The 26900-nt window shown below is 36.0% G+C and overlaps 1 protein-coding gene across 1 annotated transcript in view; it reads left to right on the top strand.

Moving 5' to 3' along the window:
* Window positions 1–26900, top strand: part of SPOCK3 (SPARC (osteonectin), cwcv and kazal like domains proteoglycan 3) — a 156711-nt gene that overhangs the window by 102533 nt on the left and 27278 nt on the right. Inside the window, exon 6 of the mRNA XM_085222043.1 lies at window positions 10364–10478. Within this exon, the coding sequence (XP_085078169.1) occupies window positions 10364–10478 (115 nt within the window). The remainder of the gene's footprint in view (window positions 1–10363; window positions 10479–26900) is intronic.

The following is a 26900-nucleotide window of genomic DNA, read 5'->3' as shown; positions in this document are numbered from 1 at the left end:
AAGTACATAGATTTCTTTTTTTTTTTTTTTCTTTTTTCTATTGACACAGTATAGTTTAAATTTCTTAGACTTGGGCAGTATAGCCTAACATGGATTAATCAAGTCTGTACATGTTAATTTAATTATATTTCCTGTAATTGAAGACTAATGAGCATACTCTTCAGATGATATTTTAGCTCACATATAATTTTATAAATATTTCAACTTAGACATAATTAGATAAATTCAACTTGTTTAATTAGTAATGTAATCAGCCAGTATAGTAGGAAAGTATATGATATTAAAAATACAGTGATTATGCATGCTAATGAACTATGAGCAGATTTTTTAAAATAAAAAATAAAATCCATGCTTCCTCTGTACTCTTACTTTGTTATTGCTTTTACTCAGAAATTTGCATGTCACCTGAGGATTGCTGAAGTTCTTTCTTAGTAGATTTTCCACCCAAATTTTCAGCTGTTTCAACGATAATTTGGGAGAATTAACTTGCACTATTATCTTTTCTTTGAATATTCATTTCCATTTAAAGTGGGATCTTGTAAATGTAAGGTTAGTTTTGTCTAAGCATTATTCTTTTTTCAGTCTCTCAAGAGATTTTTTCCAAATTACAAAACTGAATACGAGAAAGAAGGTAGACCAAGAGTCTTCTATACTTGTTGAGTGAATTGAGTGAGATTCCATGGATCTGTAGCTTGTTTCTGCTAGAAAATATGACGAATTTTCAAAAATGGAGCTTGTTAGATGCAGGAATTTGAACAAATAATAGGGACAAAAGCAATTCAGATTAGAGATTTAAGTAAATAATAATTAGAAATAATTCAGAAAGTGAAATTTCTCATCTCAAGCATGTTTATTTATGGTAGGCTGTTAGTCTGTTTTTAAGCTCTCAGAGATTATAATCGAGACTAAGCCGTGGACAGAAGAAAAAAATATAGGTGGGAGTAATATAGCTATCTGACTTTGCCCCTTTTGTTAATCATTAAAAAATAAGTAAAAACAAAACCACAATTCCAAATATTTTTTAATGCAGATTTGAGAAATCTTGTCTTTTACAGAATTTTTCTTCAAGGAATATTTAAATGCTAACATGAAAATTAGGTAGGTAATGTATTGTTTTAGGCCAAAAATGAATATAAGGATAATGAATTGTGTGATTCTGATTCTGTGAATTACAATGAAACCTTTCAGTATATTTACTGGAAATAGCATGTTTTAAATTGGGATATCATATGGTTTTGTTGTTTAGCATTAAGCAAACTTTATGTTCTTATTTCAGAACGTAAAATGAGCCCACATGATTGCAAAACATGTAAAACAAGGTGGTGAGGTGTCTATAAGGACTGATCCGAAAGTAATGCCTCCTATTTTATTATGTTGGCCCACAACATGAGAGGCAGATGTTGGTGGTATGGCAGTAAAGGCGAAACCTTCCCAACAACATCCCATTACATTTTGCTGCTGTGTGACAGATAGCAGCAGAGGGGCAGTCTGACAAAATGACGTCTGACGTGGAAGTGTGTATAAAACAAAGGTGTGTCATTTAAATAGCGAATTGATGCATAAAAGGATTTTCAAATGCTCCTAAGCAGCATCTGTCTCAGAAGCATCGATGAAAGCAAAGGCAGGTAGGTATCTAATTTTAAATAATCACAGTAGGCATCTGTCTGCTTCTTCCTGTGAATTAATATTTTTAGGGAGTCCAAAAAAAGATTGAGTAGTTAGTTGGCTTAATTTTATGCTTTTCTTTTTACACTGTTGCACTGTATAGTGCTGTAGAAAACAGGCAAGAGCTATAGAGGTGTAAAGAAAGAAAACTATATACCGATTTTCATTTTGCTATCCAAATGGCTTTTTTTAGTTCATAGCTTCAGAAGTAGTGTATCGACAGTTTTTTCAAAGACAGAAGATTTCTTTTGCTCAGGGTCTTGGTTCAGCAAGTATTCGTCCTTTTGTTCTTTGTTGAAAACGCTAGTTGCATGTTTTTATAATTGGTGCTTTTCATGTTAGTTTCATTTAAACAGTAATTTATTGGCTGGAAAAGTTTTTTACCCAAACTCCTGTTACTTGGGTAAGTAACACACATAACTAACATGTTGTTATAGAAAGATCAGTTGCTGGCAAAATAATTTTAAAGCATTTGTAGATCTGTGTTTGACACTTGACAAATAAGTTTTCAGGTTAGTTTCTAGTTTCTAAAGCTTGAATTACTTGAAAATATTGCATCTTAGCATTACATCTAGCTGATTGTTTTTAGTTTGAAGCTGTATGTTGCAATTACTTGTGTCTTCTCAGCTGCTCTTCCTAGGGAATTACAGATTTGCACAATAACAATTTCCATGTTGGGCCTACCATTATAATATCACAAAATCTGGACATGTTTTTACTTACATTTTCAGATAACCTAATGTGTGATAACACAAAAGAAAGAACCAATATCAACCGTTGCTTTGTATCTGCCACTTGAGTATTGAATTTCTTTACCCCTCTTCCAGATTTCATATCAGGTAACACTTCATGTTGAACTGGATCTGGAACATTACCAGACTAATACACACTTTTTTATCCCTCTCACCCCATTTGAGATAACAGCGACAAATCCAGTTACAGTATATTGTAGTTTCTTACCTATTTTACTTCAGGACATTCAAATCTGAGGCCGTAATTCCAAATAGAGATTTGCACAAAATGCAGTAAAAGCAAAATTTTGAGAAAGTGTAGTCTTTCTGAAATTGAGATAAAATGGGAAAATAGGGACCCTGGGGGTGAAAAAAATTGCACAAAATGAAGTTGAAATAATGCAGTACTGCTTACTGGTATGGAGTAATTATCTCCTCAACTGACAGACATCACGTTCTAAAAATGAAGAGAAAACAGATCTCTATAGGTGGAATAATATGGAGTTCTGTGGGAGAGATTTCTATTAGTACGAGACATAATTATGCTGGAAGAAATATTTAACATTGCATCCTTCTCTTCAGTAGCTTTCTTTGTTGTATTCCAGTAAGAGATCTTTTCTCAGAGATCCTGTTGACTGCATAATACTAAAATCTCTTTCCTACCACCTATTCATATTCATTTACAAAATAAGGAAAGAAGAACTGTAAGCTTTTACTGTAGGAATGTGTAGATATTCTAAATTCACTCCTTTCAGCCACTCTATTTGTATTGTAACAGATACGTTTCTCTGCTTGACCCATGGACATTCAGTTGATGGGTATTGAGTGCTGTGGTCTACAGCTTGTAGACTACAGTATTAAGATCCTGGAGTTCTCCAGTCCCTACTGTTAAGCCTAGTTTCCCCTTATTCTTTCCTCTTGTACTCTAAAAATTTTGGTTAGATCTGAGTGAGTGAGAGTGTGGAAAAGCTGAGGAGTCAGAAGTAGGGCCTTTTATGTTCTCCTCTCTCAATGGCTAGTGTCAGAGCAATAATCCCTGACCGTAATTGGTAGTAATAACAAAAAAAATCTATCAACTTTTTTTTTTCCCTCTGTGAGTGTATGTACTCAGGTATTTCTAGCATATGAACTAACTAGTATCATATGAGTCCGAATTTAATTATTCACCAGTGTATTTTTTCTTAGATTGCACAACCTGTTTAATTTTACATGCACTGAAGAGTCGTGGACTTCTAAAGAGCTCTTATTATTCATATAAGGTACAGTTACAAGTGACAGCTATCTTTAAAGATCAAACATTTTTTACAGTTGTGTGAGCTACAGGCTGTCTAAAACGTAATTTACTAAGTGCTCAGCATTTAATGGAAGAGTATTGTAGAAAGCCTTTTTATAAGTTATATATGCTTCATTACATCAAAAAAGACTTTATATCCTATCCTATGCTGCAAATTTATGTTTATATTCTAGAAAAGGGTGTGTTGACATAGCTAACCTAACTTCAGGCTTTCAGAACTAAGGACTTACAGCAGTGTTGCCATGGCTTGAAGCGTGTAATGGATGCAATGAGTATAGGTGACCGAGGTGAATGCTCTGGCAGATGACATCAATGAGTTGGATCTTATGCTACCAGTGTGTCAGATCTGTCTCTAGCTGCCCAGTGTGTGTAAGGTGAAGAAAAGGAGGAGCTGGTGGGAGTATCTGCAGACCACTCTAGTGCATGAGCTGCTGTTCCTTGCTTGCCAGGGCAACTATATGTATTTTTAATAGTCGGCTTTAATTAGTTTGTTTAAAAGCTGATAGATATTCTTAAGAAAACAACGTTGTTGTGGAAAAATACATTATCTTGTCACTGAGGAAGTATTCTCAAAATGGACAGAATTAAATCAATGAGAAAAAGCTGCTTGATAGCAGACTGGGAAATGCCGAAATTCATGTGCAAGCACTGCTTGTTTTTCTTCTTGGATAGACATACAATGCAATCTTACCTTAAGTTGTTATTGTTTCTTTTTCAAGTCTTTCCCTCACTTAAAACAAAGAATAGACTTGTGTCTCGTTATCTAGTCAGTCATTTGTTAGCTCTGCTTTGTTCAGCGCAGTCTAATATCTCTTACCATACAGTAGCTGCACAGTTAAACTACATTCCTTGTAATATATCTCTATTCTCTGTAGTTTTTGAGAGTCTGCAAATAGCAACCAATGTACTCTGTCTCATCGTAGTCCCTCTGTGTGATATGAGTGTTGTTTTACAGATAGAAGACTGTGTTGCAGATAAATGAAAGCCAATTATTCGTAAGATTAGGCTGTCCAATTAAACGATCATTTCCTTCGCGTTTCACACCAAAAAGAATTTATATATTCAACTATTATGTTTTTTTAGTTGGATCTAAAAATATTTAGTGTGTTCTCAAATCATATATTGAGTTTCCAAGAGTCCAGAAAAGCAAAAATAAACAGACTTAATACTAAACAAATCAATTTTGCTGAATTAAATTATCAAACATCCTTGGACCAGAATAAATATTAATTTAGTTAATTTAGTTTAATTTAGTGCTTCTTTCCTTCTTTCCTTGCGCATCATGCAAGTGTGTCTCTTGGTGCTGAGAGCAAACCTATCCTGTGCTTTCTCATTCAGTAAGCTTTGTGTTGTCTGGTTGATCCACTTTTTTCAAAGCAAGGTAAGCTACACAGGTGTCATTCCTGACAGATTTATCTAAGCCTGGTTATAAAGATTCCAACGTTTAAGATTCAATAAGCATTTCCAGCAGAGTATTTTAATACCTCACTGCTTTATTATCAGAAAGTCTTCTTGGTATCTAATCTAAAACTCTACTGCATCGATTTGAGGCAATTATTTCTTGTAACATTTTTATCACGGTGCTCTTTTCAAATACCTTTCAGATGCCTTTTATTTGACAGCTATTACATGAGTCCTCTTTTCTCAAGACTGAACACCTTCACTGCTTGAGCTGGTTTCCCAGTTACATTTTTTTCTAGGCCTTTGGTTTTACCTGTTACTTTGTGGGGTTTTCTTCTGACATTTTCATGTGGGCTCATCACCTGTTTGAAATCTTGTCACAAAGCTGCAATAAGGTGCATTCTTTTAACCTTTACCAGGCTGTACAGAATTGTTTCACATTTTGTAGGCTACAGTCCTGTTTATACATTATAGCATGACATTTTTCTTAAAAGTCCATGCAATTGTTGACGGTGATCACTTGATTCTTTTTTTTCCCTTTGGAATGGAATTCTAGCCAGCTGCTCTTTAGTTTGAGTGTTCAAGTTGATTACTATGTCTGCTTGAAAGAGGAATAGCAGTTTTCTGAATTACATTGTATTTTCAGCCTTTTTCAATATTGCGAATATTTTTTATTAAATTCATGTATTCCAAAGGTATGAAAATGTATTGCATGTTTCATAGGATATCTCCTAAGCCATTAAAGAAGGGACAAAATAGTTCTAGGGTTGTGATACGCTCTTGTGAAAATCTGCTTCCAGTGCAGCCTTTCATGACTGCAAGTCATTGATTGCTATTATCTGAAAATCACTTTAACTAGTTTTGTCATCATCGTACAGCATGATTATGCAGTGAGTGTGCTTTCTGGTGTGGCTTACAAGGTTGCAGTGCAAGAGAGCATGACAAGTGCTGGCAAAATCAAAGTGCTTGAATTCTATTTTATCTTTGTTTTCTAGAAATGCTTCCAGAGAATGAAGCTAGATCTATTACTATTGGTCTGATAAAACTCTGTAGCATTGTTCATCTCCTTTCATCTTCTGAGTGCTCACAAGTTATTTGAGTATTTATTTCAGTGTATTTCCTAGAAATCATACTATACTTTCTGAGATAACCTTTTCCTTATTCATTTCTTTTTTTTTTTTCATTCATTTCTGCACTAATCGTGCATTTTCCACCCTTCACAGTTTCTCAGCAGCTTCAGGTTTGCTCAGACAGTTCAAATTCAACTAAGTTTCAATGTTCTAAACAATAAAAATATTCTCAGAATATTCTTTTTTCACTCTACAGAGAGGTTTTATCATATTTGATATTCATGCTGACATTAATACTCCTTTCTGTGGAGATTTCCTGCAGTCTTTCAGTCAAAAAGTTTTCCCAAGTCACAGGTTTTATTACAGTCTTCCACATATATGTGCATGCATACTGTCATTCACACTTGAAAATTACATCAGTTGGTCAGAGGAACTTGATTTGGGGATATTCTAAGGTAAGTAAGTACATAAGGAAGTATGTGCTATCTACCTGGAACTTCATTGACATACAAATACAAGAGAAGGTAGGATTCTTCAGTGAGCACACTGTAAAAAAATGTATGTTGTTCTTCTGTTCATAACAGTTGAATACAAAAATACATGTTTTTTATTTTATTGTTTTTTTAATTTCCATGTATATCCATGATTTTATAATTTTGCCATGGAAAAGAAAATACTTCTTTCCATCTTGGGGGCAAAAGTAGTCTTTTTATAGAGAACATACAGAGATTGGTTTGGCAGCTGTTGACAGGTAGCTCTTTGGATTGGAAGGCAGCACAGCTTAATGAAATATATTACTGTCATTTAATCTTCCCAACTCTGTAGGAGTAGTTATAAGAACAGAGCTTATGTATATCAAAATAACATACATAGTAATTGTTCCAGAAGTATAACTGTTCTCATCTTTACTGTAATAACAGTAAAGCTGCATGAGTCACGTCTAGAGATGACACACATTCTTTGATGTTCTTCCCACGGATTTTAATTGCTTGTCTCTAGTTCACCAAACAACTACTTAAGGTAAATTTAAGAATGTTGGGTCCATTTACTACCAAGCAGGTTTTCAAACAGACAGAATATAAGTAAACAAATTGCATCTTCAAATGGGAAACTGAAGAGTACAGAAATGAGGCACTTTTCATTCTGAAATACACTGCCATGAGACCCTGGCATGGTACTTACACTCCATCTGTTTCCAAAGCTGTATGCTGCTGCACAGTGCTTACAAGTAAGAAATAGCTATTATTCTGTCTTGAAACAAGATATACAAAAACTCAAACAGTTGAAACAACCCTAAAGTCAGACATACAAATGAGACATACTGAAACTCCAGTGCAGAGAATCAAGATTAAAAGAGAAAAAGCTAGATATGTTAAAATGTAAAATGGATTCTTTTCACGCATTTGAAGGGTTGTGGTGAAAATAGCACAAATAGCCAACTGTTCATAAAATCAAATTAAGTAATTCTACAAAAGATGAATTCCTTGAAAAATGTGCAGTGATAAATTTTCCCCATATAAACGTCAATATTAAAGATGAATAAATTAAAATCATTTTGATTCCCCAAAGTCTCGAAACAAACGATTTTGTCATGTTCCTAATAATTCCTCTGCTGGTAGTGCATCTGTTTTCACTGTGTGCTCATATTCTGTATGCCATAAATTTCTTCTTCTATGAAGTTTTTCAAGTGTGTTTCCTGCTTTGCTGCCAATTTATTGAGCTGAACACTGAGCGATATCTAGCCTGCCTTTGCTTTACTGAGCTATCTTTCTAATATCCCAGTGCATTGTTGATTTAGAGAACAAAGACAAGAATTTTGAACTAGAATCATACTCCTGGAGTCACTAGCTGCTGCTGTTAAATTGTCGGAAAAGCCTATTGATTTATTTCTGGCTTACACAAGCACTTTGATTTTGCCTTGTTACTGGAGATGGAGAGTGTAACTCTGTCTGCCTGTCCATAGAAGGAGTTCAGTGCATGTGAAATTCTGATATAGCTGTGAATGGGAATACGGAGTTGGAACTGTTGTGCATTGAACTTGCACTCACTCAGGTATCAGTATCCATGATAAGTGTGAGGCACTGTTTTTCTTTACGTTTAAGAGGGCAATGTTACTTTCAAATAAATTGAAGCAGGCACCTTTAAAGAAAATTAATTCAGGGGACTAAACTTGTACTTCGTATCTATCATGTTGGCTGGGGCAACTTTGAAGTGCTTATTAGTTTCTTCAGCAACACTTGAGTGAAACAAAGTGGAAATACTGGAGTCTTAAACAAAAAAAGCATCAAAATGTATTTCTTTGTTTTGTACTCCTCATGTTTGATTGCCAGTATTTTAAATAAATAAATAGAAATAGAATTTGTATGCCCGGTTTTAAATGGTCTCATTGAATTCAGTTGCTGAGTGACTCCGTGCCTGACGCATTTTTTGTAAGCATCCTGAAAACAAGGTGTTTATAGATTTGACTCCCTAATCTACTAAGACTGGACTGTAAAATTCTCAGATCTTAAAGCAGGGAACAGAAATATATATTAAATTCAGACTATGATCTATTCCACTGACACTGCAGATTATTTCATGTATTAAAATATGAGTTTTACGTCATGTGCTGTCTGGAAGGAGATCGTGGTACCTTCCTGTACAGACAGGACAGTTGTCCAGATACACAGTAAAGTAGCCAGTTTTGTCAGAGTCAGCTCCTATAAGGAAGTACTTTCAATTGGAAGAGATCTGTTTTAGTGTTTTGTTTTGTCGAATTAAAGATTATTTTAGCCATGCTGTCTTCAAGCGTGCCTTTTTTTGAGTAAAGGTAGCACAGTCAGAACTGAGCTGCGATTATGGTTTTGTGTAGATGCACAACATTTGAGATACTCTCAATTTTCTAATGTGTCCTCTCTTTGATACTGGAAGTGGTGCAAAAAGATATTTCAACATGGTGAAGTTCAGGTGGAGAACCTCATGGCAGTGTGACAAAATTAGAAGTGCAGCAGTGTTAAAAGTTGGTAAAATCACAGGAATGAACTGCGTTCAAGTCATTCTGTCTGCATACTAGTGGAAACCTCATCAGGCCATTCAGCAACATCTTTTATATAGCTACAGTGTGTGCCCAACTCCTTCCTCATTTTTGGGCAAGAGAAACTTCGACTTTAGGATTTGCCAGAAATCCTGTTATTTGTATGATATGATTGCATTAAACTGATGTTACACACCTAAACAGAACAGGGAATATAGCTCACAAGCTCTTACATTTTTTTTTTTCTGAAATGTTGTGGTGCGTAAAACCGATTTCATATTTTTATTTGTCACTTGAAATGTTTTTCTGACTCCTACAATTTTTTGTTATTTGTCTTCTATCTGACCGATGAGGCATCTTCAATCCTTTGTTCAAGGATGAAGTGTTCTACACAAGCACTTTGCTCTTTTCCTTTCCTTATCTCTGAGCATTTTCAAATACTACATTTTTTTGTTTGTTTTCATTTTTCTTGATAGTATGCTGATTATCTTACAGACAGATCTGTATGTCAAGAACTTGTTTTGAAATAGAAGTGAAGTTTTTTGAGAAGACTGACAAAATATAATATTATTTTCTGTGTATGTGATCTTTACTATATTAGTTTTATATATTTCAGACAATTCCATTTCCTGGTTAGATTTAGTTTATTTTTGCAAGGTTTGTGAATCAGAACTCTAAATCCACAGATCAGAACCGTACAGATGAATCTGTTTCTATATTAGAAAAACTGCCACCAGAATTGAATCAGCCACAGCTTTCTATTTTACTTGTTATTTTTTACTAGAATAATGCTGTCTTAAAAGTAGAAAATAAGTCATAAATCCCATAATAGATCCCTCTTAATCCCTTCCTATTGATAGTGAATATTGATGCCTTGTTTATTTGCTCATGTAATATAAATAAAACCAACGCAGCCTAATTCTTTTTGATATATGTACTCAAATCAGTCTAAAACCAGAAGTGCACTAATGCCTGAATTGAGTTCAAAACTGTAGGCAGCTTAAGGAGCAAAACCTTTATACGTTTATCTAATCAGACTCTTTAGCATACTCTGCAGAAATTTTTCCTTGCAACTGTGTCTACGAAAATTTAAGTACTTTACGAAAGATCACTTCAAAATATTTTAGGAGCTGTACTTTTTGCTGTAAAAGATGTTTGTATTAATGCCAGTCGTTCTCTCCTCTTGCAGTGCAAATTAGAATATCAAGCTTGTGTCTCAGGAAAACAAATCTCAGTGAAATGTGAAGGACGTTGCCCTTGCCCTTCTGACAAATCCACAAACGCAGGCAGAAGTGATAGGAGAGGTGAGTGATGATCATTTTTAACGACTCATGTCTAGAAGGAAATCAGATTTTGTTCATACACATTGTGTATTTTTTAATAAGAAGTCTTACTTTATTCAAGGATCTTTTCTTTTGAAATTGTGCCTACTTGAGTGCACCACTGTAATTTTCAAATGCAGTTATTTTACTGTGAGTTATTGTTCTTTTGTTACTTGTTAATATTCCTCAAGATACCTGTGGCAGTGCTTAAGACAAAGAAAAAATTGTTCTGTGCTCCTTAACGTTTTCAACTGGATTTGCAAGAAAATGTAGTGTGATTGGGGAAAAAAAAAAACAAAAAAATAACTTAAAAAGTCCTCATTAGAGCTTATGGGAAAAAGCAGTTGCACTTAAACTGTGGAACTTCTGGTAAAGACTCATGTAAAAGTGAGCTCTTTGAAAAATGGATAGAAATTTATCAACTTTTTGGTTCATGTGTGAGTATGGAAACGTTTGGTTGCTTTGCTCTGCTGCTGCTTAGCCACTGATGCAGCTGATGAAAAAATTTCTGGCTAAGCACATTTGTATTTCAGTGACTCCCTTTGGAATGTTGTTGTTAAACAAAACAAAATTTGGTGATCCTGCAAGGAGAGCCATCGTAGCATGGTATGTTAAGCAACTATGGAGCTGAATTTGCCAAGAAGAGCAAGACTGGAGGTCAGCCCTGAACTTTGCTAGGTGTATTTATTTTTTGCTCTTTATATTTAGTCACACTAAATTTGTGAAGCACAAGTATCCTGTATCCTAACTGGATAAACACCAGAATTAGTGTTTGAAGATTTGTTGTTTTTTTTTTTTCCTATGGCAGTCTTCTGAATACAGAAGAATCCAGAACTACATTTCTAACTTATGTTAACATTGTTGGGTTTTTTAAGCTTTTTTATTAAGCTTGATGCAGCATTGTAAATTTATTGAGAAATTCATTGTTATCACTTCCTTTACAAGCTCTAGCTGCTGCCAAAAATTGATTTTTTTCCTCCTAGTTTAAAATAAAAAAAGGACATTCTTTGAACAGGGAATGAAGGTGTGAGCACTGTGAACACTGGGCTGTGTGCAGTAGTCAAGCCAATCAAAAACCTGCTCTGAAACATCCCTTAAGGCCATTCATGGTATTCTGTAATACTACTGATTTTGTAATTAAATATTATTAAGTATGTATAATTAAATTTTGCCTGTGCTGTAAACCCTGAAAAATGACACAGCCTTGGGAATTTGTAAAGCATTTATTATAAATTTTCATGTGGCAGTGGTAAAAAATTACATACATCTGTTATTTGCTCACATTGCCAGCACAAATTAAAACTTCAGTGGAAGAGACAGTCATGTGTGGTTAATGTGATCCCATAGAGTATAGCATAAGTGAAGTTTGCACTAGCAGCAATTTCTGGCTTTCCAGCCCAGAGGTAAGGATATTAGCCTAACAGTGGGTAGGAAGTGAAATTCAGACAATCAGCTGAGAAACATCTCTCTGAGTTTTAGGCCTGCCATTTTCTGTGTTAGTTTTGGAATATATCACTGCCTCCATTTAAAAAAAATAAAATAAAATCAGCATTGTCTCTGCTTTAAATTGTTTCAGCTGATACAGTTTCGTTTTCTTCTTAATTTATTCTTATCTTAGTCTGTGTTTTCTCAAGCGGACTATTCTTTGTACTCCTCTATGTAAACATTGAAAGCAACCTGTTTTGTTTGTAATTAGAATTGTTTGTAATTAGTACTGGTAGGAATGAACTCTTCTTGAAGATTTGTGCTGCCAAGGGAACAAGATTACTTACGCTTAGTTATGTAAAAGAGAAAGCAGAAAGAGCCTATTTGAGTATAGGAATTAACACTAATCCTGTCCTGACAGATTGTCAGGGCAAGCAAAATCAGGGCTTTTCCACATGCTACATTTTACCAGAACATTGAAATTTGAATATAATTTCCTTACAAGGCCAAAGGCCAGGGGACGTGAGAAATACTAAAGTGAGTTGACTATCACTGCTGACATTTCAGCCACTATTGCAACTTGAATACAAATTTTGTTATAAGTGCTGAAAAAGAATCCAGTGATTTTCTTTAAACTGAATTCCATTAAGTGTTAGCTGTGTGTGCATCTGTGAATTGCTTAGAAATTTTGACAAAGCCAGAGACAGAGGAAGATTAGCACTCCAGTTTCAGTGATAACTTAAATGAAGACTTCCTAGGAGATATGTCCTATCCAAAACATTTTTTCATTTATCACTTATTCCTGTTCACAGGTTCTGATTTTTTTTTTTTTTTTCCCCTCCCTTTTCATGTATCTAGGAAGCAAGTACATCTACGAACTTATCCAAAGTATTTTTGGTATGAAATGCCGTGCTCCTTTGGGAAGCAAAATGAAATCAGTATTCAGAAAAAAAAAGATTTGCTTTTCAGTAGGTATGCGAATCTATTCATAAAATCACACCAAACTTTTAGTTGGAAGGAAACTCTCAAGCTTATCTAGTCTCTCTGCTCAGTATATGAGGCAAGTGAGGGCGTTCAAGCTTTTCTGAAAGCTGGCTCAACCCAGTGATACATTCAGCTACAGCGAACCTACCCTGTGTGCAAGGATTAGCTTGAATCCAAACACAAAATGGCAGAAGACTTGATATTGACTTAGAAGTACAAGTTGGTGACAAAACAAGCAATAAAAAAGGGCAGAAAAATATCATCATGCTCATCTGTCTTTATTTTGTTGTGGTTATACTTTAGGGAAACCAATCTGAGTATTATACAAGCTTAAAAATAAACATAAAAAAGGTGCTTAGTCTATGGCCATAAGAGTGGGGAAAATGTGAAGAAGTGGTGTTAGAGGGAAGGGACACGCACAGAAATGTGGATGTGAGATATGGAATAGTGGGGTGCTTTAGCAGGTCAAGAAAGAAAGGTAAACCAGAGTGAAAGAGTGAAAGGATGAGGCACCATCACTAGTGACAGAGGTGTTAATCAGAAGTGAGGAAGCATTTACAGGGCTCAGTCCTTTCCCGGCAGATCCATTGCCACGTGTCTCACTTTCACCCTAATCTTACTGAAATATGCGCCAGGATTTGGGGCATTCAAGTCACAGTGGCTTGTGCAGATGTGCAGATAGGGATTTCACTGAGTTGGAATCTATTGGGCTTCATTTCTGCAAGCTCTTCAGAGTTTTTTTCCCCAGCATTTAAACAGGACCAAAAACCAGAAAGAAAACAGACACTCTCTGCTTTTTATAATACTGAGGAGACTTTGTCCTCTTGGCAGTATCTGGGCCCCATTTTTTACTTAAGATGCTACTTAGAGTCTTTTGCTCTGATGCAGTTTGAGGCTTTTCCTTTCTCATCATAGAAGACGAAGAGCGTTTTTGCTAGACCTTTAGTCTAGCAAAGAGAGAAGGAATATATCAGTCCTTGAAAGAAAATTGTTTCATGTTCATTCGGAAGTTGAGGTGTGGAGTGTTTACACAGAATTAAATGAGACCTCACTCATCAGTAGGAATTCTTTATTTAGTTAGACATTTCCTTCTGTTTCTCCTTTACTTCTTTTGAAGATTACGTGGAGGTCTACTGGTTAAATAAATTTAAAAAGAAAAAGAAAAATAGTATGAAAACCCTACAGGAGTGATACTTTTTAATGGGCTTTTTTTGCCTGGACCAAATACCTAAATACTTAATATGTTTTGAATGCTAAGGACAGCAGATAAGCATATGGATGACGGCTCTAACTCTGAACAAACTGCCTTTAGAGATACCTCAGGAAAGCAGTCCATTGTCAGTTGGCTTGAAATTGCTATACTGGAATTTGCTCTACAGATACTGGGGAAGGTTTAATTATCCTTAAATCCAAAAAGCTTGGAAACCAGAGACCTAGACAGAGTGCCTATCTTCTGTGTCTCTGTTACGCTACACTAACACTGATAAATGTGCCACAAAACGCTCGGGATCCTGGCCTCCCAAAGAGTCTATATTAAGAATTTGACTGATGTGTGCTATAAGTTCTTCCTGGTTTCTTCTTCCTGGAAACAGGGTTGGGATTCTGTCCCAATAGACAGTCAAGGTCCAGAGATGAGACACATACTCGCATCCAGAAGCTCAGTATTAGTTGAAAGTCCTTTGATTTAGACAGAAAAAGCTAGAACACTGTGGGTGATATATTCAATATCCATTTTCTACTGAAATAGAAGAATTTGCTCTCAAATTTTTCTTGAGGGAATTTCAAATAAATCTTGTAGTAAGAGATCACTTGTTATTTTCACTAAAGTAAAAGAGGTAGATATATATGTGGAAGAGTGGGCTTCTCTGTTTCTGGCCATCTAGAGAGTACAACACAGTAACATAGGAAGCTGCTATAAATGCCATGCTCTTCAAATCTATGCTTTTGCTGGAAGGAAGTAAAAAGGCAGTGCTGCATGCTGAAAATATTTTCAGTTAGCATATTACAAAGCATTTAATCATAGAACATAGCTGCTTTCTCAGCTGCATCCTATTTTACGCTGAATACTGCCGAATTGTTAATTGCTGTGAGGAGATGAGGGTAAGTAACAGTAGGATTAAAGACATTGTAGAATGTCAAATAACAAGACTGCACCCCCCAAAATCCTTTTATTTTATTTACATACCACCATCTTCTCAATATATGACCTCAGCCACGCTTCATATGGTAAAGGTGTAGGTGCCAAAGAGCTTTTGTTCTCTTTGCATTCCAGTGTTCACAAATACAGAGATTTAGGGCCAAAAATAACATTCGTGTTAACTCCTTAACCTCTCCTTTTCACTTGCTGCCCTTGAAAGCTAAAAATACAATTTTTTAATTGGCATTTTTTCTTCAAGATTAACTCCAGGTTATCAGTAGAGTAAAATCTTTAGTCAGAACGCTGTATATTGGACCAGTTAGGCCTCATAATATCAGTGCTGAGATATGGAGGAGCCAGAAGCCATTTATAAAAGACAATAAGCAAAATTGTCTTCAGAAAGGTGCAGAAGTTCATGCCGTGTGGTCAGGATTAAAATGTAACTTTCAAACTTCAAATGTGAGAAAAAGAACCTTTCTGAGAAACGGCTGACAGGTTAAAATGCACTGTAATGTTTTTTTGTTAATATGTTGTAGTGTTTGGGATTCACTCAGAAATAAATGAGTGTGTTTTAAAATATTTCACAAAGCATGTAATCACAGCATCAGACTTCACACTGCCTTACCTGTTTCAGAAAATAAAAAATAAACTTAATTCCCTATAAAAAGAAGTACTAAGAGAAGTGTGCTGTTCATAATGGACAACCTACTCTCAGTTGTTAACTGTCTCGGAAGCATATATATACAAAAAATGGAAGGTTTTCTTACTAGTTTTGGGGTATACACAGTGGAAACATTTCATACATATTAATTAAATTTGCTTTAGGCAATGGTCAGATTTCTAGTTCACCGTTTTTAACTGCGTTTTTATATAGTTCAGTAAAATACTTTGTTACGTAATTGCTACTGCAATTCTCTAGAATGCAACACCAAATTAATGAAAACCTCTATACTTCTTTAGTTGCTTAATTTTCATTAAACTTTGCTGATTTTTCTCAAAGCGATTTTAAATGAATCCAGAAAGACAAGTGAACAACTACTATTGGAGGCACTCAAAACCAGATATTTGTCTCAACTAGTCGTGCATTCACTGTTTGAGAGATGTGTTGCTTTGTAGTCTAACCACAAATATCGAATCCTGAGCTATTATTTCTGCTCGTCTTAACTAACATCACCAGTGTGAATGTTACCGCTAATTTAAATGTAAATAAGCTCTAACGCTGTGACCCTGTTTCCTTTTTACTGGAAAATATATTATTTGTAGGTGAGCATTCTTCGTGTGCCAATGATTCTGAGTTCTTTTGTGATTTTAAACAAACTACAGAAGTAACATTACTGTACGTCCATTTTAGTCCTCTAGAAAGTATTGACTTAGCAGTAAATGTTCATTTTGCTTTTATTGCTTTTTACGTGTAGTACTCACTTTTAAGTCTCAAAACAGTTCATCTTAGACCTACATTTGTCCAGTTATGTGACCAAAAATGCTATTTTTTGTTTTGCTTATTTCATCATATAATTTATACTAATTGTGAGCTGTAAGCATATATTATATACACAGCACAGCCATTAGAAAGTAAAGAGAAAATGGAGGCATTGTAGATCTTTATGCTGATACACTGGGTCATGCAAATTCTTTAAGAACATCTTTTCTCTTATGTACATCTGATGTACATAAGCTGCATTGCAGACAATTTTTACTTGTTCTGTAACAAGTGTTACTGTTTAACCAGATTTCATTGCATTAGTATCTTCATAGTTTATAAATGTTGTTTTTTTTTTTTTCTTAACACAGAATAATAATTTTAGCAGGAATTCATTTGTATCTAGAAATGATTTACATATTTGTGGTATAATATAAACTGAATCTCTTGGCACTGTAATACTGTATTTCATCTCTAAAAGACTTGTTTCATATTCATTACTGTATTTGTGTAGTAACAAAATTATTGGCGCAAATTTTATTTCTTCAATGCTAAGATGAATATTCTGCATGAATCTTTTGTCGCTTCTTCAATAGCATTTGTTTTTGTTTGAGTGACATTGAACTGATTGAAATTGTCAGCAGTATCTTCTATTAACTCTATATTAAGAGTTCTTAAAAAGAGGTATTTCTATCCCAATTAGTAGTAATGTCATGTAATGTGAATAGTAGCAATATCGTGTGGAAGGAGAGAGAATTTATTTGGAATGAAAAGGTGTTTTCTCATCTGTAGGCTGACAATCTCCTGATCGCCTTACCTAGCTTGTGCCAGAGAACACCACTTTCACATGGTTCCTTCCCCTGTAATTCCCCTGTAACATGTTAAAACTTGACAGTTAGAAGAAAGAAGTGAAGGATTAAGGGAAGACTGTCCGTTTGGGTTGGAAGAGACTTTTAAAGTACAGCCTGCTCTGGGACTTCTTAGACTGTAAGCGTTGCTCAGAGCTCTGTCCAGCCTCACTTTGAACACTACTGATGAGGCATCCACAAATTCTCTGGGCAGCACTCACTAGTAACATAAAAAAAAAATTCTTATATCCAGTCTAAATCTCTTTCAGTGTAAAACTGTAGCCCCTTGTCATGTCAATACAGTCCCTGGTAAAAAGACTTTATCCTGTTTCCTTTATAAGCCCCCTTTATATATTGAAAGTCCGCAGTGTAGTTTCCCTGCAGCTTTCTCTTTCTTTCAGCTGAAAACCCCCAGCTCTCTCAGCCTTTATAGAGAAGTATTCCATCTCTCTGATCATTTTCATTGCCATATTGCGGACCTGCTCTAACATGTCCACATCTTTCTTGTGCTGGGGACCCCAAAACTAGATGCAGTACTCCAGGGTACTCACCTCTTCTGACCTGCTGTCCATGTTTCGTCTGATGTAGAGAAGGATATACAATTTGCTTTCTGTGTTCAACACACATTGCAGGGCTGCTCTCAATCAATTCCTCACTCACTCTATACTTACGTTGTGGATTACCCCAACCCAGTTGTAGGGCCTTGCACTTGACTTTGTTATCTTCACGAGGTTCAAATGTGCACACTTCTCAAGGCTGTCAAGCTTGATGTCCTGCTAGATGACATCCCTTCCCTCCAGTGCTGACCACACCGCTCAGCTTGGTGTTGTCAGCAAACTTTCCAAAGGTGCACTCAATCCCGTTATCTACGTCATTGATAAAGATATTAAATAGTAATGGTCCCAATAATAGTAAAATTTGTATAAAAGAACCAAAAAAAAAACCAAGCCGGATTCCAAGATGTTTATTGTTGTATTTATGAGAATAACCTCCATTGCACTACAGAATGTGAGAATGCTATGAAAAGAATACTTCATTGTTGCCAGGATTAAGTGAAATCCTTAGAAAAGAATGCTTGCTGAGTGCTTGTTGTCAATATTTCAACAAGCTAATACTAAAGGGAAAGCTGAGATATTACATACCTACCACTGAAATAATTATTTGCTCACAGTTCGAAGCCTCTTTGCAAACAGCAGCCTTCTTTAGAACAACTTCATTGTTGCTTTTTCTTAAGGCTGCTTTGTTATTTCTGAGTCCCTCCACTCGTTATGGTTGCTTTTGGCAACCCTTGATACTCAAACCTAAACAGCTTTGTCAACTCCAGATATATCAGGTTCTAAATTTACATTTAGAATCATAGAATCACGAGGTTGGAAAGGACCTACAGTATCATATAGTCCAACCATCCTCCCATCACCATTGCTACCACAGGCACTAAACCATGTCTCGTAGCTCCTCATCCAGACACCTCTTGAACACTACCAGGGACAGTGACTCCACCACCTCCCTGGGCAGCCATTCCAATGCCTGATCACTCTCTGAGAGAAGAAGTTCTTCCTTATTTCTAACCCAAACCTCCTCTGGTATAACTTGCGGTCCTTTCCTCAGTTCTGTTTGTTGCCTGGGAGAAGAGGCCAAACCCCTCCTCATCACAGCCTCCCTTCAGGAAGCTGTAGAGTGCAATGAGGTCTCCCCTGAGCCTCCTCTTCTCCAGACTGAACAATCCCAGCTCCCTCAGCTACTCCTCATAAGACTTGTGCTCCAGACCCCTTACCAGTTTCGTTGCCCTTCTCTGGACACGTTCCAGGGCCTCAGTGTCTTTTTTGTAGTGAGGGGCCCAAAACTGAACACAGTACTCAAGGTGCAACCTCACCAGTGCTGAGTACAGGCAGATGATCACCTCCCTGCTCCTGTTGGCCACACTATTTCTAATGCAGGCCAGGATGTATTGGCCCTCAATTCAATTCAATTTAAATGGAAAGTTCTTCAGGTGTTGAAGCTGTGGAGAACAGTCCTGGGGAAAACCTCTCTGTCCTGTGCTGCACATTGAGATACATCTTCCATTAACAGCAAAAGGATGTAACTTTGGATCTGGTGCTCTGTTAAGTTTTGGAATAGTATGCTTTTTTTTCCTTTCTGAGTGCCTCAAAGAGTTTTTGCGGCATCTCTCTTCACTGTGTGGGTGTTTTAATTCCCAGATGCCAACAGCATGTCTGTGCTCAATCAGATGGGGCTTTGGCAACAGATGTATGTGTTTGAGGACATAAGCATTGCTGGAGTTACTTTGTGGCCTTGTCCACCACAGGGAGCGATTTTGGACCTAAACTTTGCCTTAGTTGAAATTAGTCTTATTCCAAATGACATTTTAAAGTATGTGAGAGTGAGCTAACATACTTGGAGTGGACAGTATACTTGTGGCTTAGGATTTATTGCCTTGGTTGTTGTTATTTTTTTTTGTGGACAGTTCAGACATGACCATTTAGGCACTCCGGTGCTTTTGAGGTAAAGACTTATGTGCAAGATGAGTAATTAGTTGTTCAGAGTTGCTTTCTTCTCTACTTAAAATAATCTGTGCTCTGTTCATACACTTTTCACAAAGGAAAACATCTCTACAGGTTGCTTTAAAGTCATCTATAAGGAAAGTCGTGTTGATTATTTTTTTTAAAACTTTCCTTCCTCTTTTTTCGTTGTATAAATTAAAAGGGGAAATCTCATGGTGAATGCCTTGACGAAGACAAAGGTTTTAATTTCAGTGTGTTATTCTGTTGTAACCAAGTATATTGTTTGTATGTGCTGCTGCAGTTTTCAGAAAGAGATAGGCAAGCCATCATAATGAAAGTAGATAATTAATGCTGTTTAATTTTTATAAAGGTCATTAAACGTTTGATGAGTGATCTTAGTATTAGAGGTCCCCCAAACATCCAGATTGTTAGGAAAGTTTAGCCTGTGCTGCACAACAATCCCTATAAAACTATGTTAGGCAGCTATAAGAGCATGCTTTTTTTAGGATACGTTCCTTATCTTCTTTTGTTCTATGCCAACCAGCATTTATGGATTATAAAGCTAGAAGCTTAAATATGGCTCAAACCATTAATATGGTGTTGCATTTAATTGTAATGGCTATAATTGCCTTAATTATGTAAATGAAGGGGCCGTGACAGTCTTATGATACATTAAAGGCTTTAGAAGTGTGTCGCAATAATTCTATTGAGAATAAATAACCAAAGAGATGTAGATCATCTGCTAAGTATCTGGATCAGCGTTATCTTTCTGTTCATGCAGCGCATGAATAAACCAACAACATGCTGCTATGTTTGTGTCTCAATTACTGATGTGATTGTAACATTTTCTCACTGATACTATTTTTATACTATCAATATGCAGTTGCATTTAAAAGGGATTCATTGCACATCAATGGGAAATAACTGCCAGAAAAATACTTTCTATATAAGATAATTATTTTAAACTAGGTTATTTACCCCTCCTGCTTATTTTTGGAAGCTAAAACTTATGGTACCAATTGTGCTGCCGAGCTGTTTTGTGCTGTTTTGTGCTGTCATCGTGTCAAAGCTTATTGGGTGATCAAGAGAGCATTAGGAAACTCAGGCATGGAGTGATGTTTTGATAGTGTTCTGAGTGAAGGTTGGATCAGTGGAGTTCAGAGTGGTCTTCAAGTCAGATGCAAACCCACTATTCAAAGAATGTGTGACTTCCTATTTGCAAATAGTTCTCAGGAAGAGGAATTCAGTCTTTAGTAGTTTAATTTCGTTCTTACTTCAGAACTTCGATTGTGTCATGCATGCTTGCTGTTAAGTAGTTGGAGTGATTGTTTTAGTAGCTGGAAGTTGTCTTAGTGACAAACAGCATTTATCATAGAGAAGAGTTTAAATCTCCAAAAAATACCGTGCTTCTAAAATATCTTGTGAAATCCTGATCATTCCAAGCCTATTCTCTCAATGAAACAATTAACTAATAGTTCCACCAAGATGTATGTAGCTCACTGTTATTTTCATTTCATAAATATTTGAACTCAATTTAAGAATTGAGAAGTGTTCTTTCTGTTGGTGCAGTATATTGAGGCACTAACAGAACAATTTACATGGCTAGAATTTCTTCAGTGATGCACTGAAAAAGTTTATCTGTGCAGTGACATTTGATTACACTTAGGCTGCATTCATGTCATCTGAATATCCTATTAATGTCAAGATGTTGTAATTTGTCAAAGTTTGAAAAGATGTTGCAGTGCAAAAAAGAGATTTAACAATGTGTTTCCTCTCCAGGGCAAACCTGACGTGCCTCTGATTGTTTTTTCTTTCAGAATGTATCTTCCTCTCTCCTTTTGGTTCCAAAAACACACCCAACTGTTCATGCATAATTGCCATTTGAAAATGTTATCCAAATCCTGCCAGCTTTAACTCTTCTTAAAGGTTACTGTATCTTTACTCAAATTCTTGTGAAGAACTAAACAAATATGCACTAATTTTGACATTGTCTAAATCTACTTTGAGATACGTATTTTTATATCTGCATGAGTTTCACTATCATGAAGGCAAATTTTCTTTTTAGAAAAGGAGAAAAAAAAAAAGTGTGCTCTGATGAATCAGCACTATGAAAACATACATTAGTAAAATAATTAGGTATTTTGTGGCTCAATTATTGTAATTACCCAACTGTGGTGCTTTTTTCCTGCTTCATGAATTACAGTATTAGTTTTATTTCTCTTTCTTGCTATCTTAATTTTATATCCCAGATAGAGACTACCTCACATATCAGAAACCCACTAAATAAAACATTAAAGTCTTCATGAAAAGTAAAAAAGCCAACTCCAGCCCCGAAGGCACAAAGATCCATGTAATTAACTGCAGTATCTGTTTTAACTGTTGTTCCTGCTGACACTGCAAGATCAAGTGCTATAGTCACCTTGTATGCAAGCATCAGCAGCTGCTCAGTTGTATCAAACTGTAAGCTCTGGCTCATTAACGTGGTGGCACTGTTACGATGCTACTAGTAAATGTATGATGAATGCTAATAAGAAGGACTCAGTGTTAAAAACATAACTACCCCCTACATTCAAGGGGCTTTGAAAAATGGGTTTGTATTGGGATTTATTAGTGCTTGTATGGGAACTGTTGAGTCACGGCTTGAACCACTGATTGATCACCTGAGGACAGGACTGAGTCAGCCCTGGGAGCACAGGGGAAGCTGTAGAACCCATTTAAGGGCTGACTGCAAGTGGGGAAGGGTCTTTTTCTGGAGATCCCTCCTCTGTGAGGTCTTTCCTGTGAACCTAGATCTTTGGATACAAGTGAGCATTCCTTCCCTGTTTGTTTCTTTTCATATTTTCACCATGATTATCTTTCCAGCTGTAACATCAACCATTGATTAAAAAGTGAGAAGAGATCAGGTATTTATACTGAATAGTAATCTGTCAGAAATGTTAACATTTCTTATCATGTTTGTAATAGAGATCTGTTGTAAACTCCTGTGATTTAAAAAGAGAAATGTAAACCTAGCTTTTGGTGAAACTGAGCACTGAAGGGTTTTTTTTTTTTTTCTATTTTGTCTTTTCAGTGACACTGTCCCCTTACCTGCATTTAGATGTAGATGAAAGTTTTAAGTAGGTTTATAACCCAGTTTACTGTGTCTTAAAGGATTTTTTTTTTTTTCCCTCTACATTTTCTTTTAAGGTTAATATTTGAAGTTGATCTCTTACAGTATTTTTACATGTGCAGTAAAAGAATGTTAAAAGATACTTCAGAGACAATTAACATACTGTTATTTAGTTAACTTCTTTCTGATGACTTAACCTCAGAAATGGGAGGACAAAAGGCAGGTTGTTTGACAAGTGAATAGGATATTGTCATAGCTCAGAAAAACAAAATCAAATACACATTCTACTCTTTTATTTTAAAACAAAGAAAGCAGTGGAAAAGGGCATCAGAGTAAAGTTTCCAAACTCTGGCACAAGAACATCTAATATTTTTGTGTCTGGCAAATCTAAGAAAGGTATATTCTTCCTTTAACCAAAACAGATGAGTAAGAATACACATTGACCTTATTTTTTAGGTCATGAATCGAGAAGTGTGTGGCTTAGCATGTAACATAAAATATAATCGTAAAAATGTGACTTACAGCTCTGAATGTATTTATCACAGAAAAATTGCTTGTCATCTTTTAAATGGCCATCTACATCTGAACTTTTCCTAGAAGTCTTGATATTTATGGCTTCCTAGGCTTTCTAGCCTAACAGGAGTGACTTTCAGAGGAGTACATTTAGGCTTATGAGAATTAATGGAGTTAATATTTAGCTGTAGGTGTCCCTGTTCTTTGCAGGGAGTTGGACTATATGGCCTTTGAAGTCCCTTCCAGCTCAAATGATTCTATGATTCTATGCACAGCTCTTCCTTAGAGAATTCCTCATACAAAAATCCCAATTCCTTCTGTTTTAAGGGACCAGATTTGTAATTGCCTCTGAATAATGGAAGGATTTAGATTTGTAGTGGAATAAAGCAAAGTATATTCATGAATGGGCATTTAAAAGTTATTTTTAAGATTACAAAGAAACAATACTTGCTTACCAGCTTAAGGAAAGTAACAGTATCTTCACGTTAATCACATTTTGTTTATCAGAATCCTGTCTCAAAAATACATGCTCTTGCTAGTAAAGTCCACCCTGTTGTTATACTATTTGGGAGATAAGAAAAACAAAATTGTTTTTTGTGATTTAAAAGTATTTTTAATCAGTCTCTAAAAGAAAACCCAATTATTGTAATCTTTGAAGCTTTAATGTATGTTTTGTTTTTATATTACTATACTATTCACAATTGCAAATGAAATGTTTCCAGTTCTTTATTCTTATTGTAAATTCTCATTTCAGCTTGGAACTGTTATGATTCAAAACATCATATATACGATTTAAAGAAATCGATTGTAAGTGAAGTTACTGGCTAGCTTCAAAAATTAAAGTTGAAGTTCTGTTGTGCTTTCTTATACGGGATGTTACACTAGGCCATGGGAATCACAGAATGGCCAGGGTTGGAAGGGACCTCAAGGATCATGAATCTCCATCCCCTGCCACACGCAGGGCCACCAACCTCCACATTTAATACCAGCCCAGGCTGCTCAGGGCCCCATCCAACCTGGCCTTGAACACCTCCAGGGACAAGACATCCATACCTCTCTGAACAGCCTGTTCCAGTGTTAATGGCAACTGTTAGCCATGCTGCGTTTTGTCCTGCAGCAGACTTCAGTCTTCCCTTCTCGTTTTTCACTTACTCACGTACATTTATCACTAGATGACACTTTCAGCTCTCTTTGACATTTTAACAGGTCAGTGGTGGCAAAAACCTTAAAGTGGCTATAATGGTTTTGCATACACTGTGGTTCTATAGCACAGAAATAGTGGTGATGTTCTGAATATGTCTGCCTTCCACTACTGCTGTCAGGGGTGAGCTAGCAGAATGAATGTTGTGTTCTTCAACTGGGTGTTCACCTGGACTGAGGAGCCAGATTACTTTTGCTAGTTATAAAAATTCATATCTGGCTTCAGAAAGGCCTTATGCACAAGTGGTTAGAGATAAGACAAATGTTATGTGCTCAGTATGTTATACTGATGTAGCTGAACCTTTGATATGACATACTGTTGGCACCGTTACATTCTTTCATAATTAGTCAGTTGTAAAGAAGCTGGTTCCAATATTTATAGGCCATACCCAGTTCACAAGAGGAAAATGATGGGTTCAGGTAAACAGTAGTGTCTTATAAATAGTGATGTTTTATCACTGGGTAACGAAACACTTTCTTAATGGGATTTGCAACTCGTACAGTGCAAGTTTACCCTTATGAAATAGTGAGTAAATAATGAATAGATTGCAGGAGGATCTTTATTGCATAGATATATATATTTTTTTCACTTATCCTTTCATAAAAATAAAGTCTGTATTTGCTTAAAACCTGAAACATGCATAGTCAGAAATAGTCAGATTATTCACTACTAACTTAAGTTGGGTGAACTCAGTATGTCTATGAGCCATAGTAAGCTTTCTCCCCCTGCTTGATCCACAAAAATATTGCTCTGCTCTCTTTCCAGAGCAGTTGTGATAATTTGCTCTTGCAGACAAATTATCTTGATAGAGTTTGGTCTGACCTGAAACTGATCTGAAGCCACTCATGCTTAGCAGACATAAAATTGTCATTCATAATGATGGAAAGCTACTGTTTTACTGCAGTCAGAATTTCTCTTCTGCTTCTACAAAACTTGTTCTCCCTGCAAGAAGAGGTTAAAGAAGTATGTGCATTTGGAGCTTTGAAGTTGCCATTGCAAACCATGAGCTCTCTAATGGCCTTGTGCATTAACTTCATTGTGTGCTTGTATTTTGTTAAACTTACATGGGATGTTTTGCTGCCGACACACAAGTCAGTCTGTCTTTTTAGTGTCTCAGGTGAGAAATTTTTACTCTCTATAAATGCTTAAGACGCACCTTTTAAAAGAGTTGAGATTTATTTGACACAGCAGGTCAAATGGCTAATGTCTTTTTATTTCTTCCCTTCCAGTCTTCATTCACCTTGACTGGAAAGACTATATAAACATCTTGTTTTGTTGCTTACAGACAGGATATGTAAGGGCAGGATATAAAGTTTCCTAAGAGCATATGCTGTTGCTGGGTTCAACTTGACTGTAAGTACATGCATGGACTCTGATCTGTGATGGGAAAACAGCAATGTTGTTAGAATCCAGTCTGCTCAGACAAAACCTATAGTTTCTTAACCTACTAGACAGAACAGGAAAAAATATATATATATTTTAATGAAAAAAGGAAACATTTAATGGTGTTTTTTTTTCTTTTTGTTAACTCCCTCTTAAAACTTTCGTTTTTGAAAAAAAGGTTTCCAGCCTCTGGAAGTCTCGTTTTCTGTTCTGTAGAAAATTGTGTGCTTTACTAAGGGAAAGCTTCTGCATATTTATTTCATAACTGCTTGATAATGAAGCAGTTTATTTTGATAGCCAGTTCATCTTCATTTCAGATCAGTACCTCTCCTGAAGAATGCTGTTAAATCTGTAAAATCAGAGAGCACCCATAGGGAACATCTTTTATGAATGCCTCGCAGAATGGATTGTTAGCTTACTGTGCAACCATTTCTTATGCTGAACATAACATGGTCTCCATTTCTGGGACAGAGACTTGAGGTGGAGGAGCACTGGAGATCACAAAAGGATGTATTTGCACTGTCAGATATTGCAGCTTATTGGTTTTCTCCTCTGCTCTTGTCCTTGGTTTGGCTTGGGTTCATTGCCAGACTCCCTGTTTGCATGAACTATCTGTTCCACTTTCAGGTGTGCCTCTGGGAATAGCTGTCTCCACGGTCTGCTTCCTGTAGACTGGGTGAAAAGCAATAGTTTTATGGTCCTTTATTTTGTTTCACTGTAGTATCCTATCAAGCCCTGTGCCCTCCAGTATTTTCTTACACACACACACATATGCCACACCAGTACATGCTTTTCGTATTCTTTTTTTTTTCTTATAAAAGAATAAAAAGAATATTTTCAAAAAGTTTCCTTTCCCTCTAGTTCATTATTAGTAGGGCAGAAT

The sequence above is a fragment of the Meleagris gallopavo genome, chromosome 4 (assembly GCF_905368555.1).
Source record: "Meleagris gallopavo chromosome 4, MGAL_WU_HG_1.1, whole genome shotgun sequence".
Classification (NCBI taxonomy): domain Eukaryota; kingdom Metazoa; phylum Chordata; class Aves; order Galliformes; family Phasianidae; genus Meleagris; species Meleagris gallopavo.
Note: the sequence above shows the minus strand (reverse complement) of the source record. Positions and strands in the feature narration are given on the sequence as shown.